Raw genomic sequence first — 26,176 nt, forward strand, 5'->3', positions numbered from 1 at the left:
AGCTCCCGCAACGGAAGGTGAGAGAGAGGTGCTCCCCAGAGGAGCTCACAGACGCCAGGACCCACCCCACCCCCCACACCATGGGCCAGGGCCCCCAGCAGCTTGGGGGGCTTGAAGTTATTATAGTAAGTTGTAACATCTTTATTGCAATGTAACTCACGCACTGACGTGTGCCCACTTGAAATGTTCATAGGCTGAGTGGTTTAGTGTGTTCACGGAGTCGTGCAACCCTCACCACACCTTGGTACATTTTCATCACCCAAAAGGAAACCCTGTACCCACTGGCAGTTACTCCCCACCCCCCCAAATGAGTTTTTAATTCACGCAAGTTCAGCAGCGCAATTGGCAGACTGAACAAGTCATATGACGCAGGCATGTGTGCAGCTTTTAAATGCACGAAGATGTTATTAACAAATGCAAACTCATGTAAAACAGACTCCTGATTAGCCAACCACAGCTTCCTCTCCTTGGAATAGTAAATGAATGCAAAAAGGCAACGCACGAGTACATAGGGTGTTCAAATTTTTGACATTTTGTAAAAATAAGGCCTGCTTCTCCCTTCGAGACGGTGGCCAAACAGCATCCTTCCAGGACGGTGGTGACGGCAGAGAGCACGAGAATGAACACAGAGCAGCATGCGGGCAGGCAAGTGCCCCGGGAACATGTGGAAGGAGGGTCTAACCTGGCCCAGCTCAGGAAGCTAAGCCACGACATCACAGGGCTTCCCCCCGAAGCCTCCCTCGGGCCGGAAGGACCTTCAGAGCGCCAGCCAGGCCTGTGCAGCTGGCCTGACTCACGGTGCACTAGCATGCCACACCCGTCCCCACGCAGCGACACACTAGAAGCCACTCCCATGGTCACATCCAGGGGCACTCAGAAGCCAATGGGTGCCCCAGGTGGGCGACAGATGTAAAGAGTTCAATTTAAGACCCACATTCGTATAAACATGAACTAACAACTGAGAATCTGTAGAAAACGCCAACATGAAGAGGGAGAAACACCAAGCTCCACAAGCAGACTGCTAACAGAAGAGAGCTTGGCAAGCCCCATCATAACCTCAAAATATTAGAAAGATGCCGATTCATAGAAATGTATGAATAGGCTGTAATTAAAAAGACACAGTCCAGGGCTTCCTTGGTGGCACAGCAGTTAAGAATCCGCCTGCCAATGCAGGGGACACGGGTTCGAGCCCTGGTCCAGGAAGATCCCACATGCAGTGGAGCAACTAAGCCCATGTGCCACAACTACTGCGCCTGTGCACTAGGGCCCGCAAGCCACAACTACTGAGCCTGTGCACCACGACTACTGAAGCCCGTGCGCCGAGAGCCCGTGCTCCGTAACAAGAGAAGCTACCGCAGTGAGAAGCCCACGCACCGCAACGAAAAATAGCCCCTGCTCGCTGCAAATGGAGAAAGTCCAAGTGCAGCAACGAAGACCCAACGCAGCCAAAAATAAGTAAATAAAATAAATTTATAAATAAATAAATAAAAATAAAAAGAGAGCTAGGAGTTGGAGGAAGGGACCCTCCCAGAATGCAGCCCCAAAGGAGAAGGGCAGCTGCCAGGTGACAAACCACAGAGGGAGGCTCACAGCTGATATGGGCAGGCCTCCCCCTCCAGACAGGGAGCAGACTTTTAGGCAAGAAGGATTATTAGAAATAAAGAGGGCATGTGATAAGAACATATGAACACCACAGGAAGAAATAACAATCCTACAGTGTGGAAATTGATAAGGGCAACCTCGCTTAAAACGGAGGCAGGAAGCCCTGAAGGGGGCGCTCCCACACCAGGCCCTCCTTCCCAGCTTGCTTTGCGCTTCTGGGCAGGAAGAAGCTGGTGCGCTGCCCCGGGAAGAGGAAGGAAGATTTTCTCCCGGCCCAGCAACAGCCCAGCCAATGAGAAACCGCCACCACCCTCAACTCTCACTTTCCTCCAATGGAGACTGGAAAACCTTCAAAGCAGTCCCGCCCAACTTCCTCCTTCCCCCGCGCCCCCCACCCCCAAAATAAGGCTCCTCTCCATTGTTGCAGGATGCCTGTGGTTTGCCATAGCTTGCGGGTCCCGAACTGTAATTCCCCTGCCTCTCCCGAGTAAACTCATGTTGCTGGTAACATAACTGGCTGTTGTATTTGAAGGTAGGCAACAGTATGTACTTAATAGCTTACCTTCAAAACATACAAAGTAAAACTTGACAGAACTAACAGGAAAGGGACAATGCTACCTGACAGAATTCCGAAGACTAAAACGGTGCGGGGATGAGGGCCTTAGCACAAAAGGCGCTGCTGCAGGAAAGATCTGCTGAGGGCCACTGGGAGCAGCAGGCAAGGCTTCAGGGAGAAGCAGGTTATTGCACAGCCACTAAGTTCCTCCCTGCGATCTTCCAGTAACATGTGCACATTAACATCCCCCCTCCCCGGGGAGGTGGACTCAGTTTCCCTCCCGTTTCTGAGTGCGGCTGGACTCAGTGAGTTGCTTCTAAGGGACAGAGGATGGAAAAGAAACACGTGAGACATTTTGTGGAGGACTCTGGCAGTGTTCTAGGCCAACATCACCAGTGCCAAGTCACATGACCTGAGGTAGCCCTGCTATGGGGCAAAGAGAAAGGCGCCATGTCTCTGTGGGATCTCCCTCCAGAATCCACAGCAAACTCAAACTGAGGAATCTTCTATAAAACACCCACCCAGGATTCTTCCCGTGTGTCCAGGTTGGGAGAAACTGTCACAGATGGGAGGAGACTATGGAAGGCGAGGCTACATGCAGCCCGGGGGCCCTGACTGGACCCTGAAGCAGAGAGGGCATGAGTGGGCAGACTGGGACAGGGAGCCAGGTGTGCAGCGTCGTCAGCAGCCCTGTGCCACGTGCCACACCTTCTCAGCATGGATCACTGTGCCAAGGTTATGGACCATGTGTGTGTTACCGGGAAAGCTGGGGACCGGAATGCTCAGGGTGCTATATCTGCAACTCTGCTGTAAGTCTGCAGGTCTGACACTATTTTAAATAAAAACTTTTAAAAAACCCACAGAACTAAAAGGAGAAATAGCTATCTGTAACACAACATGGTAAATCAACTATACTTCGACGACAACAACAACAACAAAAAACAAAAAAAGAAATAGCTATCTCAAAACTTGGAGGTTACAGCTAGACCAAAGCTTAGAGAAATGGACAGCTTAAATGCAAATATTAGAAAAAGAAAGCCTGAAAAACTGATGAAGTTTCCAACTTAAGAAGCCAAAAAAGAATAATGAACTACACAGAAGATGTGGAAGAAAGAGAATAATAAAGAGCAGAACGCAATCAAATAGCAAACAGACAGCAGAAGATCAACAAAGCCAAATTCACTCTTTGAAAAGATTAACACAATTGCTAAATTGATAAATTCCTAGCAAGATCAATCAAGAGAAAAAGGGATAAAGCATAAATTACTAATGTCAGGAATAAAAGGAGAACATCACTAAAAATCTAGGAAACACATTAAAAGCATAAGAGTATATTATGAAAGACTATGACAACAAATCTGAATTTGAATTACTGAAACAGATATTAAATTGAAAAGCACATCTTACCAAAACTGACAAGAAGAAATAGAAAACCTAAGTGGTCCCAGTAAAATCCTATTTAAAATTGTCCTGTTAAAGAAATGTATCTGTAATTAAAATCTCCTTACAAGGAAAACTCAAAGCCCAGATGGCTTCGCTAGTAAATTCTTCCACACATTTAAAGAAGAAACAGGCAAATCACACATAGCTCTTACAGAGAACAAAAAAAAGAACAATGCATCGAGACCCAATGAGATTTATTCCAGAAATGTGGGGTGAGCTTCACATTCACAAAATCAATCAGTGTAATTAATTACAATAACAAAATTAACAGAAAATATATATAATCATTTCAATAATACAAAGAAGCATGTGACAAAATGCTAACATCATTCTCAATAACAGAGAAATACTGACCACTTCCCATCACTGTCAGGAATCAGACAAGAACACCCAATCCCACCATTCTATTCAGCACCTCCCTGGAGAGTGTAGCAACACACAGCAATAAAAATGTAACAAAGCCCTGAAAATAAATGATGACCATAAAGACGGGAAAGGAAGAAACAATAATGTCTAGTCCCAGACCACATGAGTGTTAATGAAGGAGAGAATTTATAAACTATTAGATTTCATAAGTAAACGAAACAATTCTCCACAAATTGATCTATAGATTCAATGCAAATCCCAATCAAAAAACCGGCAGGTTTCCCTGTGGAAACCAACAAGCTGATTCTAACATTTATTTTGAAACGCAAAGGAGCTAGAACAGCCAAGACAATCTCGAAGAACAACAACGAAGCTGGAGAACTCACACCACCACGTTATCACTGGAATGCCCAGTGATCAGGACAATGTAGCACTAGCTCAGGACAGACAGACCAACCGACAGCAGTTACAGAGTGTGTCTGTGGTGTCTTACCAGAGTCTGGAATTGACTCCTCCGTCTATGGTCACTTTATTTATGGCAAATGGACCAATGCAATTGACTAGGAAAGAATGGTCTCTTTGACAAATGGTGTTGTAACTGGATACCCACAGTGAAAAATGCAAACCTCGAGGGAGCGGATCAAGATGGTGGAGAAGTAGGACGCGGAGCTCACCTCCCACAGATACATCAAAAATACATCTACAGGGGCTTCCCTGGCGGTCCAGTGGTTAAGACTCTGCGCTTCCACGGCAGGGGGCGCGGGTTCGATCCCTGGTCAGGGAACTGAGATCCCACATGCTGCGAGGTGCGGCAAAAAATTTTTAAAAATAAAAAATACATCTACCTGTGGAACTCTCACAGAACATCTACTGAATGCTGGCAAAAGACCTCAGACCTCCAAAAGGGCAAGAAAATCTCCACGTAACTGGGTAGGACAAAAAAAAAGGGAAAAAAGAAAGAGAGAAGGGAATCAGGACAGGACCTCTGCCCTGGGAGGGAGCTGTGAAAGAGGAAAGCTTTCCACACATGGGAAGTCCCCTCACTGGTGGGGAGATCTGTCAGGACAGAGGGGAGCGCAGAGCAGAGAGAGACCTGCACAGAGGATCGGTGCCGACAGGCACTCCACAGTCTGAGACGCCCGTCCACTGGGACCGGTGGGGGCTGGGGGCTGAGGCTTGGGCTTTGGAGGTCAGACCCTGGGGAGAGGACCGGGCTTGGCTGCACGAAGACAGCCTGAGGGGGCTGGGGTGTGGTGTGCCACAAATGAGGGAGTCCAGGAAGAAGACTGGGCCTGCCAGAGAGGCAGGGCATCACTGTTGGGGGGCACACAAGGAGAGGAACAGGCCCACCATAGGAGCTTCTTTCTCCATGCTCTCACGCGGCAGGGCACCGCCTGCAAGAGCTCTAGGGGCGGGCGCTAGTCGCTGCTGCCATCTCAGACTTCAGAGGCAGTGCGGGCCAGCGCTGCCGAGGGTCCTGTGAGCAGGTGCAGGTCACTGCCCCCACCTTCCCGGCGCCAACCACTGCCCCGTCTCCCCAGAGTACGTGCAGCCAGCTGCCTCCACCAGGGACCCATGACCAGAAGCCAACCGCTGCCCTGCCCCCCCGGGAGCATGCGCGTGGGCCATGCACCCGCACGCCCCTCTCAAGGGGATAAAGGCCGGCACATGCTGAAGAAGGAGACAGCAAGCGTCCAAAGCAAGAACAGCCCTCACGCCAAAAACATATGAAACCCACACAAGCTACACAGAGACGCGTCGGCATATACACAGCCCTCCGGGACGACAGTAGAGATTTGTTTCTCCTGAACTCACAGAGTAAGAGAAACACAAACAGGGCTTCCCTGGTGGCGCAGTGGTTGAGAGTCCACCTGCTGATGCAGGGGACACGGGTTCGTGCCCCGGTCCAGGAAGATCCCACATGCCGCGGAGCAGCTGGGCCCGTGAGCCATGGCTGCCGAGCCTGCGCATCTCCGCAACGGGAGAGGCCACAACAGTGAGAGGCCCGCGTACCGCAAAAAAAAAAAAAAAAAAAAAAAAAAAAGAGAAACATAAACAAAATGAAGACGCAGAGGAAGCACTCTCACTTAAAATACCAAGAAAACTCCCCTGAAAGAGCAGTGAAACCTCTTCAGTCTAACAGACACCAGGTTCAAAAAGTCAGTAATGAAAATACTGAAAGAATTAAGAAAGGCTATTGACAGAAATGCAGATTACTGTAAAAAGGAACTAGAACTATAAAGAGGAGCAAAGAAAAATTAGAAAATTCATTTGCTGAGACAAAAGCTGAGCTAAAGGCAGAAAAGCAGAATGAATAATGCAGAAGAAAGAATAAGTGACCTGGAGGACAGAATAGTGGAAATTACCCAATCAAATCAGCAGACAGAAAGCCAAATGAAAAGAATGAAAGCAATATAAGAGACATATGGGATAATATAAAGCAAGCCAATGTACACATAATAGGGATTCCAGAAGGAGAAGAAAGAGAAAAGGGGACCAAGAATGTGTTTGAAGAAATTATGGCTGAGAAATTCCCAAACCTAAAGCAGGAAACAGACATCCAGATACAGGAAGTATAGAGGGTCCCAAACAAGATGAACCCAGACAGACATACACCAAGAAATACTATAATGAAAATGACAAATGTAGAGATAAAGAGAGGATTCTAAAGGCAGCAAGAGAAAAACAGAGTTAATTACAAGGGAACTCCCATAAGGCTATCAGCTGATTTCTCTGCAGAAACACTGCAGGCCAGAAGGGAGTAGTAAAATACATTCAAAGTCTTGAAAGAAAAACACTCTGCAACCTACTGTAGAATACTCTACCCAGCAAGATTATCATTTAGAATAGGAAAAATAAAGAATTTCTCAGACAAGCAAAAATGAAAAGAATACAGCAATTACTAAACCTATCCTGAAAGAAATATTGAAAGGTCATCTCTAAATAGAAAAGAAGCAAGAAGATATAGGAAGGAGGAAATCACAATTGGACAGTAAATTACTTAAATCATCCAGTTAACAGATCAAAAAGAAAAAAAAACCTATTTGTGAAAGCAATGATAAACACAAGGAACAACAAAAGGATAAACATGAAGATGTAAAAAGGGACAACAAAATCATAAAATGCGGGGAAGGACAGTAAGAAAATGCAGATTCTTTTTCTTTTTCTTTTTTTTTGGAATGTGTTTAAGACTATATGACTATCAGTCTAAAGCAAGCAGATATAAGAAGGCGTTGACACACTTGAAAAACAGGGCAACCGCAAATCAAAAATATACAACAGATTCACCAAAACCGAAAAGAACACAAGCATGAAAGGAAATCATCAAACCACAAAAAGAAAAACAAAAAGAAAGGAACAAAGAAGAAACAAAGAATCAACTGCAAAACAAGGTCTGAAATGGCAATAAATATATAGGTATCAGTAATTACCTTAAATGTCAATAGACTGAATGCTCCAATCAAAAGACACAGAGTGGCAGACTGGAGTTTAAAAAAACAAGAGCCAGGCTTCCCTGGTGGTAGATCAGTGGTTAGGAATCCGCCTGCCAATGCAGGGGACACGGGTTCGAGACCTGGTCCGGGAAGATCGCACATGCCGCGGAGCAACTAAGCCCGTGAGCCACAACTATTGAGCCCATGTGCCACAACTACTGAAGCCCACGCGCCTAGAGCCTGTGCTCCACAGCAAGAGAAGCCACCGAAATGAGAAACTCACACGCCGCAACAAAGAGTAGCCCCCGCTCACCACAACTAGAGAAAGCCCACGCGCAGCAACAAAGACCCAACACAGCCAAAAATAAATAAATAATTTTTTTTTTAAAAAAAGAGCCTATAACACGCTGCCTACAAGAGACCCACTTTAGGGCAAAGGACACACACAAATTGAAAGTGAGGGAATGGAAAAAGACATTTCGTGCAAACTGAAATGACAAAAAAGTGGGAGTCACACTATTCGTATCAGACAAAATAGACTTTAAAACAAAGGCCATGAGGAAAGATAAAGGACACTATATAATGATAAAAGGATCAATAAAAGAAAAGGATTTTACACTCATCAACATATATGCACCTAATATAGGAGCACCAAATACATAAAACAAATACTAACAGAGATAAAGGCAGACAAGGATAGGAATACAATAATAGTAGAAGACTTTAACATCCTACTCATTCAATGGACAGATCTTCCAGACAGAGAATCAATAAGGCAACAGAGGTCCTAAATAATACAACAGTTAGACTTAATTGATACTTTCAGGACATTACATCCAATAAAAAACAACCAGAATACACATTCTTTTCAAACGTACATGGAACACTCTCTAGGACTGACCACATACTAGGGCACAAAACTAACCTCAACAAATTTAGAACTACGGGAATTATTTCAAGCATCTTCTCTGACCAAAATGCCAATGAAACTAGACATCAACCACAGGAAAGAAATGAGAAAAAAAAAAAAAGACTACATGAAGACTAAATAACATGCTACAAATACCTTAAGACAGACAACAATGAAAGCACAACCATACAAAATCTATGGGATACAGCATGAGCAATTCTTAGAGGGAAGTTCATAGCAATACAGGTCTTCATCAAAAAACAAGAAAAATCTCAAGTAAACAACCTAACCTACCACCTAAAAGAATCAGAAAAAGAAGAACAAACAAAACCTAAAGTCAGCAGAAGGAAGGAAATAATAAAGATCATGGAGGAAATAAATGAGATAGAGATCTTTAAAAATAGGGAAAAAAATCAGTAAAACCAAGAGCTGGTTCTTTGAAAGGGTAAACACAATTGGCAAACCTCTGGCCAGGCTCACCAAGAAGAAAAGAGAACCCAGATAAACATAATAAGAAATGAAAAAGGAGAAATCTCACCTGACACCGCAGAAATACAAAACAAAAAATAAGAGAATACTATGAACAACTATACAGCAACAAATTTGACAACCTAGAAGAAATGAACAACTTTCTAGAAACATACTGCCCACCAAAACTGAATCAAGAAGAAATAGATGATTTGAACAGACCAATCACTAGAAGTGAAATAGAATCTGTTAAAAAAACAAAACAAAACAAAAACCTCCCTACAAACAAAACTCCAGGACCAGATGGCTTCATAAGCAAATTCTACCAAACATACAAAGATGAATTTATACCAATCCTTCTCAAACTCTTCCAAAAGAATAAAGAGGAGGGAACACTCCCAAAGACATTCTTTGAAGCCAACATCACCTTGATACCAAAACCAGACAAAGACACCACCAAAAAAGAAAATGACAGGCCAATATCTCTGATGAACACATATGCAAAAATTCTCAACAAAATATTAGCAAACCGAATCCAATAACACATAAAAAAGATCATACAGGGCTTCCCTGGTGGCGCAGTGATTGAGAGTCCGCCTGCCGATGCAGGGGACACGGGTTCATGCCCTGGTCCGGGAAGATACCACATGCCGCAGAGCGGCTAGGCCTGTGAGCCATGGCCGCTAAGCCTGCGCATCCGGAGCCTGTGCTCCGCAACGGGAGAGGCCACAACAGTGAGAGGCCCACGTACCACAAAAAAAATAAAAATAAAAAAGATCATACACCACGATCAAGTGGGATTTATCCCAAGTTCACAAGGATGGTTCAACATTCGCAAGCCAATCGATATAATACACCACATTAACAAAAGAAAAGTCCAAAACCACATGGTCATCTCAAATGATGCAGAAAAAGCATTTGACATGATTCAACATCCATTCATGATCAAAACTCTTACCCAAGTGGGAATAGAGGGAACATATCTCAACATAATAAAAGCCTTTTATGACAAACCCACAGCCAATATAATACTCAACAGTGAAAAGCTAAAAGCCCTCCTGCTAAAATCTCAAACAAGACAAGGATGCCCACTCTCACCACTTCTATTCAACATAGTATTGGAAGTCCTAGCCACAGCAATCAGACAAGAAAAAGAAATAAAACGTATCCAAATTGGAAGGGAAGAAGTAAAATTGTCACTACATGCAGATGACAGGATACTATATATAGAAAACCCTAAGGACTCCACACAAAAACTACTAGACCTAATAAATGAATTCAGCAAAGTAGCACGATACAAGACCAACAATCAAAAATTGGCTGCATTTCTTTACACCAACAATGAAATATCAGAAAGGGAATGTAAAAAAAACAATACCTTTTAAAATAACACCAAAATATATATATATATATATATATATACACCTAGGAATAAACCTGATCAAGGAGGTAAAAGACTTATATGCTGAGAACTATAAAGCATTAATAAAGGAAATTAAAGAGGATTCAAAGAAATGGAAAGATATCCCATGCTGTTGGATTGGAAGAATTAATATTGTTAAAATGGCAATACTATCCAAAGCAATCTACAGATTTAATGTGATCCCTATCAAAATACCCATGACATTTTTCACAGAACAGGAACAGATAACCCAAAAATTTATATGGAACCATAAAAGACCCAGAATTGCCAAAGCAATCCTGAGGAAAAACAACACAGCAGGAGGCATAACTCTCCCAGACTTCAGACAATACTGCAAAGCTACAGTAATCAAAATGGTGTGGTACTGGTACAAAAACAAACTTACAGATCAATGGAACACAATAGAGAGCCCAGAAATAAACCCATACACCTACAGTCAATTAATCTTTGACAAAGGAGACAAGAATATAAAATGGGAAAAAGACAGTCTCTTCAGCAAGTGGGGCTGGGAAAGTTGGACAGATGCATGTAAATCAATGAAGTTAGAACACACACTCACACCATACACAAAAATAAACTCAAAATGGCTTAAAGACTTAAACATAAGACATGACACCATAGGGACTTCCCTGGTGGCGCAGTGGATAAGACTCCATGCTCCCAATGCAGGGGGCCTGGGTTTGATTCCTAGTCAGGGAACTAGATGCCACATGCATGCCACAACTAAGAGTTCGCATGCCACAGCTAGGGAGCCTGCATGCTGCAACCAAGGAGCTGGTGAGCCGCAACTAAGGAGCCGAAGAGCTGCAACTAAGGAGCCCGCCTGCCACAACTAAGACCCGGCACAACCAAATAAATAAATAAAGGACATGACACCGTAAAACTCCTAGAAGAGATCATAGTCAAAACATTCTCTGACATAAATTGTACCACTGTTTTCTTAGGTCAGTCTCCCAAGGCAACAGAAATAAAAACAAAAATAAACAAATGGGACCTAATCAAACTTACAAGCTTTTGCACAGCAAAGGAAACCAGTGATAAAGAATCTGCCTTCCAATGCAGGGGACTCGGGTAGATCCCTGGTCAGAGAATTAACATCCCACATGCTGCTGGGCAACTAAGCCCTCACGCCACAACTACTGAACTCGTGCACCTCAACGAGAGAGCCCATGTGCCGCAAACTACAGAGCCCATGCGCCGCAAACTACAGAGCCCACGTGCCGCAACTAGAGAGAAGTCCAGCGCCGCAACGAAGAGCCCAAGCGCCACAAAGAAAGATCCTGCACACCTCAACAAAGATCCTGTGTGCCACAACTAAGACCCAATGCAGCCAAAAAAATAAAATAAATGTCAAAAATAAAGAATGTAAAAACGTATTAAAAAAAAAAAAAAGAACACACACGGCAGCCAAAATTGGAGATGCCAAACGTCCATGGATAGGAAAAGCAGATAAATAAGTTGTGGTATATTCACAAATGAAATTCTACGTGGCAATAAACAAACTGCTGATATACACACACCAAAAGGACATTCTCTGTGATTCTAATTGTCTGAAGCAGAAAACCAAGTAAAACTAATCGACAGTGGGGAGCTTCCTGGGGTACAAGAAACATGCTCAACCATGATCTGAGCCCAGGCCTTAAGTCATATACATTAATCAAGCAGTTCACTTAAGGCTGGTATATTTTACGCACTTTACTATACATACGTTATACCAAGAAAAACAGACAAACAAAAAGAATAGAATAAGAAGTTTCCCTGAGAAATGCCTCCCATATGAAAGGGTTCATCAAGTCAGTGACCAATGCTCCAGCCTAGAGGCATTTCAGAACTTCAAAGATAGAGAGAAAACTCCAAAAGGTCCAAATTTAGAAAGAAAAAGAGAGTGAGACAGAAACTCAGATTGGACCAAATCCCCTCGCTGGCGCCCAGGATGCCCTTTCCACGCTAAGTGGGGCGCCCGCTCCAGCCCCTCCCAGGCACCCGGAGGGAAGACTCCAGGGCTTCTCTCTCACTGAGCTGCACCTCAGTTGGGACCTGAGCATGTTCCCAATAAACCAGACACGGCCCAAGAGAGGGACCTGCGCGGGCACCACACCTCCAGGGAGGGAGGGAGGCCAGGAGGCGCAGACCCCCGCGTGAACGGAATCACAATCCAAGCCGTCTGTTCCTCTCCCAACTCTCTTGTTTTCTAAGAAAGGCACCCAAAACCTAACACAAAGAGTAACAGTTGAAGTAAAATCCATAGATTTCAACCCAACCCAACCCAACAGACTGGGGGCAGGTGGTGGGAAGTGAAAAGATAGGAGTCTTCCCCGGGGGAGGACAACAGGTCAGCTCCGGTCCGGTCTGGAGAAGAGAGGCGCCTTGTGGAGAGACGGCACCCCTCGGTCCCTGCAGCCCTCACCCAGACAGAGATAGGACGATAACACCGGGGGAGGCAGCCAAAGACAGGAGGGTACACCTGCCACGGTGGGCGGAGGGAGGGCCAGCCCCTCCTCAGGGGCCAGGCCGCTGGCCGCTGGCCCCAGGCAGGAGCCCCGGGAAAGGTGTGAGGAGGACGACAGAGTAGGCTGCCCCCCAGGCTCTGGGCCTCCCCGAACAGCTGAGTGGGCTCCACCTCGGCCTCAGACCTCACCGAGCCCGTTCCGAGGAGTCCGCGAGTTCTGCTTTGATTTTGTACTTAAACCAAGGGCTATTTGAAGTTTTTTTTAAAATTAGGTGGGTTATTTCTCTTTCTTTATTGCTAGTTTCCAGTTTTACTTCCATGAATATGTCTGCATGAATGCTGCTCTTTACAACTACAACTGATTTGAGTCCGATGTACCACCTATTCTAGGTTTTTGGAAATATATACGTTCTTTTTTTTTTCCTTATAAATTTATTTATTTATTTATTTTTGGCTGTGTTGGGTCTTCGTTGCTGCGTGCAGGCTTTCTCTAGTTGCGGCGAGCGGGGGCTGCTCTTCGTTGTGGTGCGCAGGCTTCTCATTGCGGTGGCATCTCTTGTTGCCGAGCACAGGCTCTAGGCGCGTGGGTTTCAGTAGTTGTGGCACATGGGCTCAGCAGTTGTGGCTCGCAGGCTCTAGAGCTCAGGCTCAGCAGCTGTGGTGCATGGGCTTAGCTGCTCCGCAGCATGTGGGATCTTCCCGGATCAGCGCACGAACCTGTGTCCCCTGCATTGGCAGGTGGACTCTCAACCACTGCGCCACCAGGGAAGCCCGGCAGGCAGATTCTTAACCACTGTGCCACCAGGGAAGTCCGGAAATAGATACATTCTCTATAGGGGATAAACTTCTTCATGTGCAGAAGATCTTAAAGTCAGCCACAGAGAAAAAGAAACATTATGTGATAGCACCAGCTAGAAGAAAGCAGGTGGAACTAGGCCAGTACAAGTGGGATTGAAGGCCAGAGCACTGCTTTAGCAATGGAGACTCAGGCTACCAGCCAGGAATAATTGTGAATTTGTGTTCACTAAGGAGTTCCCTGGTGGTCTAATGGTTAGGATTCCGGGCTTTCACCACCGTGGCCTGGGTTCAATCCCTGGTTTAGGAACTGAGATCCTGCAAGCTGCACAGCACGGCCTAAATAAATAAATAAGTTTGTATGCGCTCAACTTCTACACACATAGTCTTAAAACAGGCAAAACAAAAGACCAACAAAACTATGGGTAGAAATGGACAAACCCACAATCATCACGGAGATCTTAATATGCCCTTTCAGTGACAGACAGACAGACAAGCAGAACCAAAATCAGTGAGCTCTGGGAGGAAATCTGACCCAAGTGACATGTACAGAACACCCCACTTTTTGCAGAAAAATATTTTCAAGTGCCCAAACTGATTGTAACTGACCATATGTTGGGCCATAACGCAAGCGTCAAATCATTTCAAAAGACTGAAATCCGACAGAGTATGAGCTCTAAACACAGAAGATTCAAGCTGGAAGAGCCAACAACACTAATAAACCCATGGGGTCAAAGGAAAAAGCTCAATGGAAAATTTAAAACATTTTGATGCTAGTCATAATTAGAAGCCCACCACCTGCCCTCACGGCAGTCAGCCGACGCGGATGTCAGCCCTACTGGATGGGGGAGTTGCGGCCGAGTCTATGCTGGCCACTCCCATCCACAGCAGCTACAGGAGGTGGGTCCTCGAGAGCCAAGGAGAAGGTGACCAGCATGTAGGCAAGGATGCTGGACCTCACCAAGCCCATCTTCCCAGCGTGCAAGTGAAGATCGCGGAGCTTAGGGACACACCCAAGACGGAGGCACTCTTATGTGCCATAACATTCCTGACAGCGTCCTCACAGAGTGTCTGAGAGGTCCCAGCAGAGGGTGTCCCTGCCTGAGCTGACCACAGCCAACATCACACTTAATGGTGAGAGACTGGACACTTCTCCTGAAATCAGGAATAAGACACCTGGATTCACCGTCGTGCTGGAGGTTCTAGCCAGGGCTGTCAGGGAAGAAAATTAAAAGGTGTCTAGGGCTTCCCTGGTGGCGCAGTGGTTGAGAGTCCACCTGCCGATGCAGGGGACGTGCGTTCATGCCCTGGTCCGGGAGGATCCCACATGCCGCGGAGCGGCTGGGCCCATGATCCATGGCCGCTGAGCCTGCGCGTCCGGAGCCTGTGCTCCGCAACGGGAGAGGCCACAGCAGTGAGAGGCCCGTGTACCGCAAAAAAAAAAAAAAAAAAAAAAAAGGTGTCTAGATTGGAAAGTATAGCAAAGCTATATCTATTTTCAGATGTCGTGATCTTATATATAGAAAATTCTCAGGAATCCGCTAAAAAAACTATTATAATATGTGGGTTTTTCAAGGGCTGCAGGATACAAGAACAATATACAAATACCTCTCATATTTCTATACACTGGCAACAAACAACCAAAAAATGAAATTTAAAGAGCAATTCAACTTACAATAGTCAAAAAGAATAAAATATTTAGGAATAAATTTAGCAAAGAAATGTACAACTTATACTCTGAAAACCATAAAAATTGTTGAAACAAATTACGGAAGACCTAAATCAATGGAAAGACATTCCACGTTCAGGTCTCAGAAGACTTCATCTTGTTAAGACAGCAATACTCCCCGAATTGGTCTACAGAGTCAATGTAAATCCCTATCAGAATCCCAGTTGGCTGCTTTGCAGAAACTGACAAACTGAACCTAAAATTCATATGTAAATTCAAGGGACTCAGAATAGTCAACAAAACAATGTTAAAAATGAAGAACAAATTGGGAGGACTCACACTTCCTGATTTCAAAACTTGCTACAAAGATGCAATAACCAAAACAGTGTGATACTAGCAAAAGGACAGACACAGACCAATGGAACAGAGGGGAGAATCCAAACCCTCATGTTTACGGTCACTGACTTTTGACAAGGGTGCCAACTGAATACAGCCTGTTCAGCAAATGACGCTGAGAAAGCTGGATATCCACATGCAAAAGAGTGAAGTAGGGCCCTTACCTTACACTAGACACAAAAACTAACTCAGAGTGGATCAAAACCTCAACCTAAGAGCTAAAACCACAACACTCAGAAGGAAACATAAGCATAAATCTTTGGGATTTGGATTGAATCAGGCAACTTTTCTTACGACACAAAAAGCACAGGCAACAAAGGAGTAAATAAACCGCACATCATCAAAATTGAAAACCTTTGTGCTTCAAAGCATACCACCAAGAGAGTGAAAAAACCCACAGAATGGGTGAAAATTTTCTGCAAATCATATAACTGATGAGAGACTTGTATCTAAAACACATAAAGAATTTTTACAATTCAATAAGAAGACAAATAAGCCAATTAAAAACAGGCCAAGGTTTTTTTTTTTTTTTTTTTTTTTTAGCGGCACTTGGGCCTCTTACTGTTGTGGCCTCTCCCGTTGCGGAGCACAGGCTCCAGACGCGCAGGCTCAGCGGCTGTGGCTCACGGGCCCAGCCGCTCCGCGGCATGTGGGATCTTCCCGGACCGGGGCACGAACCCGTGTCCCCTGCATCGGCAGGCGGACTCTCAACCACTGCGCCACCAGGGAAGCCCCCAGGCCAAGGTTTGAACAGACATTTCTCCAATCTGTTGTGGACTGGGATGGTTACAAAATACAACAAAAATGGCACCACACATCAAACTGCTATAAATTTGTTTTTCCTGTGCTTATCGCAACTGAAACTGTAACAAACAGGTGTGGGCCCGTTAGGGTCCAGAGACCTCAGAGTAGCCCTGGCAGAGAGCCCCTGCAGGAGGCCCAGGGCACTGCAGGGCACCCAGGCAGGGTCCTGATGACCCGGGGAGGGGACTCCGCCAACAAGTCCTCCCAGAAGTGGGGCCTGCACTGGCTTGGTGACAAGGATGGGGGGTTCACGGCAGGCTGTCACTCTTATCCTTCGTCCCACATCCCTGTCCCGCCTCAGGAGCCCACCCTCTTCCAGTAGCACCCATGGCGGGAAATACCGTTCTGCAGGGTCTGTGCTCTTGACTCCTTTCCCAGGTTCACGTGGAAGCCGCCGCCCAGGGTTGGGGTTTTGCCAGCACCTAGAGACACAAATCAGACTCATGAGCCGACACTGGGCAGAGATCTGTGTCAACAGCCCTTTCGTGCATCAGCGTCTCTGGAGCCAGATTCAGAGCAGCAGGCCTCAGCGAGCATCTCACCGCACCACTCACACCTCTGCCCTGCTAACAGGGTCGTGGCCTTGACCTGGAGCCGAGGGCGTGGACCATGCCCATCTGCATTCTCTAACCATGTCCCAGAAGAGACTGTCACACAGCTCTCCAAACTACGGCCCAGGCCTGGCCCGGCCCAGCCCAGCCCCTCACCTTGGCCCTCTGCGGGCCCTGGGCCAGCCAATTCACATTTATTATCGCATCCATCTCCCGGGGGGCGGAGGAGGGGGAGGGCAGGAGCCAGTCTGCAGGAGACGCTCGCACCTCTACCCACCTGTGTGCTGCCCGCCCACAGAGCAGCAACCTAGGAAGCCCTGGAACCCAACGTGTAGCTATAGCTGCACCTACAGGCGCTCTGTTTTGAACCTCCCACCAACTGCAAGCCTCCCCAGGACGTCTCACGTGCTCCACTCTGCAGGGCTTCAGGGCAGGGACTTCTGCCCTGATACCCCGTGAAGACAGCCAGGTGGACATCCAGATTGTTCACCAGACTTACAAACCCCAGCGCTGAAGCGTGATCTTCAAAGGAGCGCCACGCCTAAGTGAGGGGCGCAGGCGGCCAGGCACAGGCGGGGGAGCGGGGAAGCGCTGCGCATCCCACAGGCCAGTGTGTCTGTTACAAAGTACAGAGCAAAGGATTAGAGGCTCCTGAAGTTAGGGAACACGACCTCACACTGTTAGCCACGTGGGGGAGGTAAGGGTGCAGGGTCTGCTGGAGGATGAAGTGGAAACTCAGAAGTGACAGGGATCTGGGATGCCAGGTCACTGAAGTCTGAGAACAGGCCCCTGAGGAGAACACGCGGCCCGCCTCCTGGGGCCAGCAGGGACCTCTGGGTCATCCATAGGCCGGCTACCAGAACAGACAGTGGAAAACAAGTCGGCCTTCGGCTTCTCTGTGACTGCAACCAAATCCCAAACCAGCACTAACAAGATTCTTTAGAGATCTCAGCAAAACGATTCTAAAGGTCAGCTGGGAAAGAAAGAAATCAGATGGGCTAAGAAAACTTTGAAACGAGCAACAAGTAGGCCTGGCTGGGCAGTTAGTGGGCTACGAGCAGCTGGAAGTAGCCGGGAGCACAGCAGGGGGCTGGCTGGCTGGTGGCCCCAGCACCCAGCGTCCCTGCCTCAGCAGCTTCCCTGGGGCTGAGGCCCAGGGCTGGGCAGCGTCCCCCACCAACTCCTGTGGTCCGACAGTGGGGTCTAAGCGCCGGCCCCAGTGGGTACTGGCAGGGAGCCCATGGCTCTCTCACAGTAGGATGTGGAGCCTGGGGACAGGTGGCGGTGCCTGAGGAAGGTTTTGCTGTCACCCTGGGTGTGCTGGTTTTCTATCACTGCCCTGACAAGTTACCACAAACTTAGTGTCTTCAAGAAGCTGGCCATAGAGGGCAGGGAGGGAGAGGGCCAGGCAGGGCACACTGGGGGCCTGGAGAGGGGCCAGGGGCAGTGCAGGGCCCAGGGGAGACCTGTCCACCCGGCCCAGAAATGAGGAGCCTCCAACACTCCAGTGTTACCTCTGACTCTGCAGAAGCCCGACATGGGCTCACCGGCCTGAGACGGGGTCTGCATCTTGTTCCCTCCTATTTTGTGGCAGCTTTTATACACTTCAGGATTGTTATATTTGTGATCTTTTGGACGTAGGAACCACTGAAGAAGGCCACAACCCCTCAGCCCCCTGACGAGGACGGCCACATTTTGACCTGCGTGCAGTGCTGCCCAACTTTTATTTGAGAAAAAGGAAAAAAAATCACCACATTGTTTTAACGGAAATCAGCACATGTTTTAAGCAAACAATTACAATAATGTTGCATTAGAAAAAGGACAACGTAAGGGTATAAATCCCCTGAAGCCCCACCTTCCAGGCACAAGGACCCTGGGGGGCCTTCCTCCCAGCCACCTCTCCCTGCTTAGACACAGATGGGAAGCGACCAGGGCAGGTCACTCAAAGGTGCTGCTGAGTGAGAGTGGAGCCTCGTTCTGGGTGAGCATTAAAGGCACTGCAAGACCTTGAGAGGTCACGCCCTCCCCTCACCCTCTCCCCTCACTCCCCCCCGCACTCCCTGCACGTGCTCCCCCCTGCACTTCCAGGACCTCTATTTCCTGCTGCGGTGCTGTCCTTCCCTGTCTCTCCCCAACGCCCCAGTCACGCTTCCTGGGGCTGCTCCGGCCCCACCTGCTCTGGGAGCTGATGCTTGCTGCCCCGTGCACACTCACATATACATACACACCACCCTGGTGCTCTCCAAGGCCCTTGTACATAGCCTCAGTCCTGCATGTGCTCCCAGGAGAAACAGGGACTAAGTCCTGGCAAGGAAGGTGCCTTACTAGGTCCAGCCAGCTGGGGGAAGGGAGGGGGCAGGTCAAAACCTGCTTGCCAAATGGATGCATATTCTTTTATTCAACAAATACTACCCACTGGGGATTTGGTTACAGTAGATAACATCTGGAAAGCAGTGGTGGAGCCTATGAAAAGTGCTTATTCAGCAAATCTCAAATAGCTAACACCATGGGGCTAGGGTCCCCTGAAGCGTGAAAGAAAGCTTGAGTACCACCTATGACCAAAACCATCAATGCACGCTGTACTTGTCTTTCAGATGCCCTTCATATTATTCCCTCTACTTCTAAAAACATTTGATATTTTCTATAACAAGATCCTGTAACAAACAAGATACAACCAGCTACATCTAACAACAAGTAGAAGTTGCAGTTCTTATCAGCACAACCGGGCCAAGACTGCCCCCTTGTGGACAGCAGGGGAGGGGCCAGAAATTCCACCCAGAGGCACCTGTGCCCCTCCCAGCTGTGGCTGCAAAAGCAAGAAGGTGCAAAGGCCTGACCCCTGCAACTTGGTGGGGGGGCGGGGGTGTGCTTCTCGGCCACTCTGAGCACTGAGGACAAAGCCAGCAACACCAACACCCCAAGACCGCAAACAGAAAAGCAGCACAAAGCCCCGTCCTCCATTTCACTCACGGATCCCTCCCACATGGGTTAGCAAAACCTTTCCTAAGTCTGTATTCATTTTATTTAAAGTGAGGGGTTTCTGTCACTGCTGTGAAACTCCTTTTAAGGGGGGACAACTGCACGAGGTCCAGCTGGGCGGTTCCAGGATGGAAGAGAAATCCAGTGGCCCCTCGACCTGAGCTCGGACGTTGGCATAACTTCCCTAAGGCACCCGAAAGACACTCAGCAAGTCCACATTGAGCCCCGGGCATGGGGCTGTGGCTGGACACAGACCTCTTGCGGTCAGTGAATCAACAGCTAAACAGTGGCGGCAGCCTAAACTTCTGTCAACCAGACACAGCTACTGAAGAGCCTGTTTTGTCACGATTAAAAGTCTGATTATGGAAACCACGCAGCATGCAGCATGGCAGGTGTGATAAAAGCAGCAAATGACATTTTAGGAACAACATTCCTCTCTCACGCAAGTGCCTCCAGGACAAAACTCAGCCATTTCCTGAGAGCAGGTCCCTTCCCGCAGGAACTCAGTGGGGCTCTGAGGGGCCACAAGATAGAAACAGAGATGCAGAACCTCTGAAACTCCAGGACCAGAGCTTGGCCAGGACACCTGGTAGGCTGTGCCCGAGAGAACCCTCTCCGGGCAGGGCACAAGCCAGGCAGAGGGCAGGTGGGTCTGCTGTTCTTTAGGACCCAGGGAGCTGCCCCAGCGAGCAAGAGAGGCTCCACCCCCACCAGAGCTGGGCACCAAACCTTCCTCATCGTTTTACGCATGGAAAGCACCTCATTACTCATAACCACGAGAACACTAGCACTTACAGACACCTTGGCTTCAGGGACAAAGTTTGCAGCGATTAAAAGCTGTGGTCATGGAACCCTTGGGGGTGCACCCCAGAAGAGGAAGGGAAGGACCCAGGGAAGCAGGAGCTCCCTCTGCCTCTGGGTTTCATCCTGGGGGAGCAGCAGGTACAGCTCCCGGGAGGGGCCCGCAGGCTCACCGTGCACCATCAACTGCAGCGGACACCCAGGGGAAAGACCTGCTGTCCTCGAGACCTTCAGCACCGACACCAGGGACGGGATGCTGGCGTGGGCCTGTGCCAGGAAGCCCTAGTCTGCCCCTGAGCTCCTTGACGCTCTGGTGAGCCCTTCCCCCATGACTCAGTGGGACCCTCCTCAGGCCCGCAGAGGCCCAGCTGCCCCAGCTCTGCCCACCACCTTGCCATTCTGCAGTCCTCACATCCATCCCTTCTCTCAGCCACGCCCATCCCCTCACCAGCTGCCCATCAACTGAAAGGCACAGCCCAGACGCCCCCAGCGCCACCCTAGCTGCCACCACTCTGCAAGCCCGGCCTGGGACGCTGGACCCACCCTTTGCCCGTCCTCAAACATCTACCAGGGGACCCAGGGGGCTGGGATTCCTCGCCTCCGGACCCTGGGCCTGGGTCACAGTCAGAAACCCAGCTGGTGACAGGGCCGCTGGCCACAGGGCCCTGACGTCTAATTTACGTATTCTCAAGTAAACTGAGGAGCTGACCATCCACCACTCCTTCTCAAAGAGTAAACAAGGACGCTTAAGAAAGACAGTGGCCTTGGGCCCTGCACAAGGGCACCCCAGAGAGAAGGCCCAGCTTCCAGGATGAGGCTGGAGCAAAGGAAGAGCTGGGGGCCAGCTGGGCACACACGCCGCACCAGGGAGGCTGGCAGCAGCCAGAGCTGACTACCAGGGTGGCTGCTGTTGTGATGGGGAAGGGAGGAGGCCAGGAGTCTGGGAGGGATCCACGCAGGGGAGGGAGGGGCTGCTGGAGGAGGCGGCGCCCCTTGCCCCTCCCCCTCCGCCCTGTACACAGGAGCTGAGAACCCACAACCCCTGCAGCGCTTCCCTCCAGCGAGTGAGCTCACCGGACAGAGCCAGCCCCGGTTCATGACACCTTTAAATCACACCACCAAAGGGCACCCAGCTCTGAGCCTGCGCTCACAGGCCGTGGGACCAACGTCACTGCCCACAGGTGGCAGCACATCTCTCACGTCCAGGACTCCTCTGCACCCAGCTTTGTCGTCTGCAGTGAGGACGGGCTGTCATCAGGTACAAGGGATGCACTCAGCACAGTGCCTCCCATGGGAAACCCTAAGTGTCAGCTGCTATGATTATTCCTTCTTACTGTCGTCGTTACTCTCTTCCCAACAGGCATCAGAGTCTTGGATGACTGAGGGGGCAGTTTGGCAACATGTGACAAAGCTGCAAACACAGTGCCAGGGAGACTCCCCCACAGCAGTCCCAGGAAGTTGCTCAGGAAGGACACAAAGATGAAAAAAAAACAAAGAACAACAAAAAAAAGAACACAAAGACGTGTGCCATGCAGAAAACAGGAGAGAAAAAGCAATGAAACCCAAAACTGGTTCTTTGGAAAGATCAAAAAAATTGATAAACTTCCAGCAGGAGAAACAAAGGGAAAAAGAGAGAAGATGCAAAACACCAATATCTGAAAGGAAAATGAGACACCACTACAGACCCTGCAGACATCCAAAGAATAAGGGAATAGTACCAAGAACTCTGCGTGCGTAAATTCAGCAACTTAGATCAAATGGACCAAATCCTCAAAACGACAAACTCACCCGACATGAAAGAGATATCTAAAACATAAATAAAACCTACAACTATTAAAGAAACTGAACCTGTAATCAAAAACTTCTGAAAAAGAAACCTCCAGGCCCAGAGAGCTACATTAGTAGATCCCACCAAACAGTCAGAGAAATAACACCAATTCCACACAATCCTTCCAGAAAACGGAAGAGAAGGGAACATTTCCCAACTCATTCCAGGAGGCGCATTACCTTGATATCAAAACCAGACAAAGACATTACAAGAAAATTGCACACTAATATACCATATGAACAAAAATGTAAGGATTCCCAACAAAATATTAACAAATCTAATTTAGCAACACATACAAAGAATAATACCCAGTGATCAAGTGGGTTTACCCTAGGAATGCAAAGCACGTTGAACATTCAAAAACCAGCCACACTGACAGACCAAAGAAGAAAAACAAAACTCATCATCCACTCATGATAAAAACTTTCAGCGAACTAGGAGTGGAAAGAGAACGTCCTCAACTTTACTGATGAAGAACAGGTATCAAAAACCTATAGCTAACAACATATTGCGGGAGGAGAGTGAATGCTTCCCTCTAAGACTGGGAAGAAGGCAAGCATGTCTGCTCAAAAGCAAGAAACAGAAACAAAAGAAAGAAAACAGCCCCTATTTAGAGATAATGATTGTCTACATCAAGAATCCCAAGGAATCTATTTTTAAAAATACTCCTAGAACTAATAAGTTTCGCAAGCTCACAGGAAACAGGCCAATGGCAGAAATCAACCGTATTCCTATATGCCAGCCATGAACAACTGAAAACTGAATTTCTGAAAAATACTATTGACAACAGCTCTATTTGGGTCTCAGGTAAACATCTAAAATATGTACAGGAGCTATATGCTGAAAACTTCAAACCATGACGGAAGATCAAAGGCAACCTAATGAATGGAGAGATATCTGTGCTCATGGATTGGAAGACACAATACAGTAAAAATGTCAAATCTCTCCCAATTTATCAAGAGATTTAATGCAATTCCAGTCAAAGCCCCAGCAAGATTTTTTGTAAATATACACAAACTTATTCTAAAATTGAATGAAAAGGGAAGGGAACTACAATAACTAAAACAATTCTGAAAAGGAAGAGCAAAGCTGGAGGAATCACAACATCTGATTTCAAGACCTACTACCGGGGACTTCCCTGGTGGCGCACTGGTTAAGAATCTGCCTGCCAATGCAGGAGACACGGGTTTGAGCCCTGGTCTGGGAAGATCCCACATGCTGCGAAGCAACTAAGCCCATGTGCCACAACTACTGAGCCTGTGCTCTAGAGCCCACGATCCACAACTACTGAGCCGGCGTGCCTAGAGCCCATGCTCTGCAACAAGAGAAAAGTACAATCCATGAAAGAAAAATAATCAATAAAGTGGACTGCATCAAATTTTTAAACTTTTAATCAAAATTTTAAACTTCTGCTCTGCAAATCACGTATCTAACAAAGGACTTGTAACTACAATATTTAAAGAATGCTCAAAACTCAACAGTAAGGAAACAAACAACCTGAATATAAAATGAGCAAAAAGCTACTTGAACAGACATTTCAGCAAGGGGGATTAAGGGATGGCAAATAAGCACATTAAATGCTGTTTAACATCACTATGCATTAGGAAAATGCATCAACACGGAGATGAGGCACCACAACACACTAGAAACACACCCAAAATATATATAAATACTGAGACAACACCAAGTTCTGGTGAAGCAATTAGTGAGAATGAAAAACGGTGCCAGCCACATTGAAAATCCATTTGGTGGTTTGTTATAAAGTTAAACATACGGCTACCATCCACTCCTGGGTAACCACCCTAGAGAAATGAAAACCTATGTCCACGGAAGAAGCCATCCTCGAAGTTTTTAGCAGCTCTATTCATAATCACCCCCAACTGGAAACAAACCAAAGGTCCTTGAGCAAATCGTGGGCCGTGCACAGGAAGGAGCCCAGATCCTCGCAACAGCCTGGGCGAATCCCAAAGGCACAGGGCTGAGGGACAGATGCCAGTCTCCGAAGGTGGCCCACGGGCTGGTTCCATTTACGCGGCCTTCCTGAAAAACAAGACTGCAGGGACGGAGGGCAGCTGCCGCTGCGGGGAGGCGTGGGGCTGTGGAACCCTATCCTCGCTGTGGTGTTACTCGAATGCAAATGTGTTTAAATTCATACAACTGTAACCCGAAAGGAGCTGGATCGACTATGATGACTGAGAGAGGGGACGCGCTGACGTCCCCGACCCCCAGATTCAAACAACTGTCCCCCCAAGGAGCGAAGGGACTGCGCTGAGGGGGATGGGCCACGACCCCGACCCCAGGCCGCATCCTGTCCCCTGTTCCGGTAAGTTCCGTTACTAAAGCCAGAACCGCACACGCACGGAGGCCACTGGCCACCCGGTCCTCCGCCCCGCCAGCCCCGCCGGGACCCACCGTCCAGCGACACGAACTGGCCCACGGCCGACGAGCCTCCGCCGCTGTTCTCCACGAACTGCACCTCGGACACGATGATGTTGTCCTCGAGCACCGAGCCGCAGCCGGTGCACACGGCGTCGCCGCGCGCCGCGTCCAGCTCGATGTCGGTGCCGCCGCAGCCGCGGCACACGCGGCCAGTCATGCCGGCGGCTCCAGGCCGGGCCCCCGCCCGCCGGCCCCGGCCCCAGTCAGCCCGCCGGTCCGCGCGTCCGCCGGGCCCGTCCGCGGGCCCGTCCGCAGCCGCGTCCGCGCCGCCCAGACTCTCGCGAGGCCGCCGCCGCCGAGCCCGCCGATTCGCAGCGGCAGATTCGCCGCGCGGGCCGGGACGGCGCTGCCCGCCACGGTCCCGCCCCGCGGAACGGGCACGGGCTCCGGGGCCGCGGCGAAGACGCGACTACTCGAACCCGCGGCCTCCGGGCCAGGACGCAACCACCAGGCCTCGGAACTTGGGACCTACAGTCCGCAACGGCAGCGCGCCAGCAGCAGGAGGAAAGGCTGAGCGGCCTGCGGGGGCGGGGCCAGATGGGCGGGACCGCGGGTTTGTGGGCGGGGCCTTAGGAGCGAGAGCAGGGGAGTGGTGGGCGGGACGTGAGGGCTTTATGGGCGGGACCAGGGACTGTGGGCGTACCTTGTTGTGGGCGGGGCCTCAGGCGGGGTCTGAGAAGCAGAGCTCTGCGACGGATTGGCGCAGGTTGAGGGTGGAGACCCTCGCCCGGGACCGCCCGCCCCTCCCTCCGGGCTTGTGGGCAGGCTCCGCGGCTCTTAGTGGCTCCGCGGGCTCCGTCTGGCGGTGCCCTTACGCCCCCCTGCAACCCCGCTCCCTGTTGTGTGGAGCCCCCCCCGTGTCTCCCCACCCCCTGACGGTCACTTGTGCCACCTGTGGTTACCGGTGTCATCACGTTTCTGTGTCCCTCTCACCCGCGCCCTCAGTTATCTTTAGATGCCATTCACGGTCGCCGAAACACCCATGCGGTCCCCGGGAATGAGCCCGAAAAGAAATGTGCAAGACCACATTTTTTTTTTTTTGGCCGCTCGGCTTGCGGGATTTCAGTTACAGGGACCGAACCCGGGTCGCAGGAATGAAAGCCCAGAATCTTAACCGCTAGGCCAACGGAGAACTCCCAAGACCACGTTTTTCAAAAACCGTTAAACCTTGACTGTAGGATTGACAGGAGCTCTAACTGAATCAGAAAGCGCCTTATTCCCACTTGAAAGCAATGTTGTAAATACTTAAAATCTTCACGAGTC

General features: G+C 48.7%; 1 protein-coding gene across 16 annotated transcripts in view; it reads right to left on the reverse strand.

Moving 5' to 3' along the window:
- BRF1 (BRF1 general transcription factor IIIB subunit) overlaps positions 1 to 25,449 on the reverse strand; it is a 71,693-nt gene extending 46,244 nt beyond the window's left edge. For 4 of the 16 annotated variants that reach the window (XM_022575913.3, XM_089908291.1, XM_089908290.1 and 1 more), the window contains exons 1-2: positions 24,887 to 25,442; positions 16,657 to 16,737 (exon numbers count right to left, since the gene is read on the reverse strand). In XM_022575913.3, coding sequence (XP_022431621.1) covers positions 16,657 to 16,737; positions 24,887 to 25,070 — 265 coding nt within the window. In that variant the 5' untranslated portion in view covers positions 25,071 to 25,442. Of the gene's footprint in view, positions 1 to 16,656; positions 17,483 to 18,380; positions 18,587 to 24,886 lie in introns of all 16 variants that reach the window. The other 12 variants (XM_089908287.1, XM_089908296.1, XM_089908295.1 and 9 more) reach the window with 9 other exon arrangements.
- Between the last annotated feature and the right edge of the window lie 727 nt (positions 25,450 to 26,176).

The sequence above is a fragment of the Delphinapterus leucas genome, chromosome 2, assembly GCF_059928025.1.
Source record: "Delphinapterus leucas isolate spDelLeu-1000000601 "Yukka" chromosome 2, BTC_Dleu_Yukka2, whole genome shotgun sequence".
NCBI classification, from domain to species: Eukaryota; Metazoa; Chordata; class Mammalia; order Artiodactyla; family Monodontidae; genus Delphinapterus; species Delphinapterus leucas.